Source organism: Mus caroli, unplaced genomic scaffold, assembly GCF_900094665.2.
Source record: "Mus caroli unplaced genomic scaffold, CAROLI_EIJ_v1.1 scaffold_14884_1, whole genome shotgun sequence".
NCBI classification, from domain to species: Eukaryota; Metazoa; Chordata; class Mammalia; order Rodentia; family Muridae; genus Mus; species Mus caroli.
Window position 1 is genome coordinate 11319 of NW_018389594.1, and position 4158 is coordinate 15476.

Below are 4158 nucleotides of genomic sequence, written 5' to 3' on the forward strand. Positions count from 1 at the left end.
CTGTTTAAAGGAAAATTGGGGACATAAATAGAACAGAGACTAAAGGAAAGGCCCTCCAGTAACTGGCCCAACTTGGGATCCTGAAGTGGCCTATTCATACCATTGTGTCTCTACTCAGAAACTATGCTATAAGCTATGTGTTCCAGAAGCAGACCCCAAAGTCCAGGAACAAGATAATAAAATGCCCCACAAGAGGAATATCCAGAAGATAGCCACATGAATGAGAGATATCTTAACTCCAAATAGGCCATATGTACTGGGAAGCCCATCTTGTGGTTAATCATTCATGATGTAGGAAGACAGTACATTTGGGGAATCCTTGCATCTATCAATGAGGTTTTAGATTACCTATCTCTAACTATATAATAAAATGTTTATGTATCTTAAGTCTAAGTGATTATGCTTCTGTAGCTGACTTGCCACCCTGAGTTGTTCTGAGGCTTAAAGCTGCAGTCTCTGGTGTTTGGCACCTCATAGTAAAACAGTGGGGGATTAAGAAAAGTAGCCTTTGTTCTATCTCTGTGAGGACTGTTGGGCTCTAACTCTCAGTCTCCTAGTTAATGTCTCAGGATGAAAAGGGGGAGAGAGGCCTGTCTCTGGTCTTTGTCCTCCATTTGTAAATCTCTCAAAGTGCATGATCACATGGTAAAATGTTCACAACAACTTTGCACATACATTCAGGTCATAAATTGAAAAGAGTTTAGCAATAGAGAATGTTTACATGTATAGACACTAAGAGTAATTATTTGGCTAAACATTTGACATCTGTCAGTAGCTCTGTGGGTTTATGCAGAGTTAAAGACAATAAATCAGTTATCCTTGAATTTTTGTATAGAAAAACGCAGTCAATATTTTATCTTCTTTCCTTGCAGCCATAATGAATCCTTAATATCTGATCTTTATTTAATGGTTTTATAACCACTTGGAATGTGCTCTAAGTTGTGGGTGCCTGCTTGTTGTCTCAGAAGCAATTAACTCATGACACTTGGACACTGTAAGAGTTTTCATTACCGTTCTGACAACAGAAAGGACTTGATGGCAGTACTATTATAAAAGAGACATGAGGGTCTTTGTCTAGATCAATATTTTGAAGGGGTCATAAATGCTGCATGCTGGCTGTTTGTACAGAATAAACACTATTTGTTCTTGCATACTGTTTGAGGCTGGGATCTTCCTTCAGTAATTCTTTTTTTTTTTTTTTACAGACTTAAGTCGTTTTTTTATTAGAACTCTAAAGCACAGGAAATTAACAAGATTACCCAACACAGAGATTAACAAGTGGAATTTTATGAAATTTAAAAGTTTCTGAACACCAAGGAAACTATTACCAGAGAAAATAGATAGCCTACAGAATGGGAAAAAAATCTTTGCCAGTTCTACTTTAGACAGGAGTTAATATCTATAATATATAAAGAACTGAAAACACAAAACACCAAACCCCCCAAATGGCCAAACACTGAACAAATAGCCCTTGAAAGGAGAAATACATAAAGATAATACATTCTTTTTTTAAAATTAGGTATTTTCTTCATTTACATTTCAAATGCTATCCCAAAAGTCCCCCATACAATCCCCCAGTAACTTACCATCCCACTCCCACTTCTTGGCCCTGGCACTCCCATGTGATAAGGCCTATAAAGTTTGCAAGACCAAGGGGCCTAAGTAGGACACCTTGGGGTGGGATTATCCAGGAGGATGAAGCTACGGGTTTTAAGTATTTGTACCCACTGACCAATCATATGTAATACTTATACTTGTCCTCTTAAGGAAACCATTGCTATTCCTTTTGAGCCTGGTCTTTATGGGCAATGACTTAATCAATTTACCATGGGCCAATTAGTGTCAGAGTCTTAAAGAGCTCTGGCTCATTACAAACACACATTCAGTCAATATCCTACTCCCACAGGGATTCCTATGATTCCAGAAAATATGCCATGGTGGGTTTCCTTCTAGTTTCATTCTATCTATTCGGTGTTCTCTGAATTTCTTATATTTGGATGAGTACTCTTCATTCTGTGTTTGAGATTGTTTCTTCTATGATTTTATTGAAAATAAATTCTATGCATTCCTCCTCATCCTCCTCCTCCTCTCTTCTTCTTCTTCTTCTTCTTCTTCTTCTTCTTCTTCTTCTTCTTCTTCTTCTTCTTCTTCTTCTTCTTCTTCTTCTTCTTCTTCTTCTTCTTTTTCTCCTGCTCCAACTACTACTACTACTACTACTACTACTACAGCATAATCTGAAGGTTGGTGCTTTTCCTGATGTCTCAAAAATTTCCCATGTTCTATATATACTTTTCATTCATAATTAACCAATTATGAGTAACCTAACTCTTCTACCTTGTCTTCATTCCCTTGGAAGTCTATTTACTATGTGGTCCACTCCACTGATAAGGGTCTACCTGGGTTACTGTTTGGCCTAATTAGTTTTTATAGCATTATTTCAGCTTGTATTTGTCAGTAATTCTATTTACTCAGTGAATTATATTTTTATATTTTAAATTGACATCCTTATAGCACTCAGCTATTTGTTTTTCTTCTGAAATTTATATTCATGTATTCTATGAATTATTTGAACATAATTTTAATATACTTTTGATTTCTTGTCATGTCTTTCTTCAGATAAATTTTATTTTGTGTCACTTGGATAAATTTTCTCATTAGTGGAAGATACATGGTATCTTTGTCATTTTGGGTTTTTTGTTTGTTTGTTTGTTTCAGTCTTGGGATTGACAAATCTAGAAATAAAACTTTTTGTTGCTTGAGACAACAGCTTTTATAATCTCCATAGTAAAAGAGAACAGACTAGGGAGATGTAGCCACCTGTTAAGAAGATGGTAGTTATGAGACTGTACCAGAGTGTTCTTGTTCTACTTCCCCATCAACACATGTCATTGTGGAAATGGTTGCTGTACCATAGAGCACAGAAATACATTCCATCATCCTCAGTCTGTGCCCCTGTGATGGTGAGGGCAGCCTTGTCTCCAATCAGGGAGCCTGAGAATCTGACAGGAACACCTGGAGCTCGGTTGCTGGTACCACCTATTAGACCAGTGAATAAATGATCTGGTTTTTCTTGGACCCAGTTGGCATAGTTACTAGTTGTAACAGCCCCAGTACTTGAGCGACAAGTGAGTATGACTGTTCCACCAGGTGATGTGGTGAGTGCAGATTCCTGAGTCACAACAGCCTGGGAAATGGCCCCTGCAAACAGGTGAGAAATCCAGTCATCAGTAGCAAATCACAGACAAGATGTGTACTGTTGCATACCCACTGCAGTGTAGAAAGGATGCTGACCTGAGCAGAGAGCCAGGAGAGAGAGTATACGTGAAGTCCAGGCCATAATTCACAAGCCAGATCTATTCTTTTCAATATTTGTCAGCAGCAGGCAGTGAGACAGACATAATATAACCCTTAGTATGGGCTGGGCTGGGCTAGTAATGCAAATTACTTTCATTTACAGGATTATTATAAGATGTCATGTGAAATCTACTACACTGACACAAATAAATGTTCACATGTTACTAAGAACAGAGCTCAGGGGCATTAATCATCAGTTGTTCAGGCTTATCCAGAGTCATAAACACCTACTATCAATATTATAGAGTGACAACAGTAATTAAATTCATGTTTTACCACATGTTGCCCTACTCACAGCATTACAAATATGTAGGCCAGTGTAAAGGAATGAATAAGGAGAAAAAAAGCAAAGTTTTTATAGAGTTTCCAGTAACTACATTAATTATGGAAAAGTGACTTATACTGTGTTTGTTCATCCCAATGGTCAGTTCATGGAAGAAGATTAATGTGTGTAATATAATTAGTCTAAATCTGGGAAATGATATAATTAAGATGAATTGAGAAATGGACTGAAAAGGGCAGAGAGTGCCTAGGTTTTAAAGACTCATGCATTTCAAAGCAGTCCATTGTAGAATTAACACAAATAATTCAAACAGAGTATCATTCTGTTCTAGCTCAACAATGCATTAATACTTGGTAGAAATATTCACAGTTCAGAGAAGTTAATGTGTATATAGCAACAAAAACTCCCTAGTATATCTACAGAAAGATGTCCTGCAAAGATTGGAAAGGCTCAACTGCATACAAAGACAAACTGATAACTGTGTTTTGAAATCACCATGACAATATTTAAAAAAAACTATT

At 36.9% G+C, this 4158-nt stretch overlaps 1 gene segment (V, D, J or C); it reads right to left on the reverse strand.

The window, feature by feature from the left end:
* Positions 1 to 2846: 2846 nt before the first annotated feature.
* On the reverse strand, positions 2847 to 3362 carry LOC110288185. The segment is given in 2 exon segments: positions 2847 to 3198; positions 3292 to 3362. Coding segments are annotated over 2 exon segments (369 nt in total).
* Between the last annotated feature and the right edge of the window lie 796 nt (positions 3363 to 4158).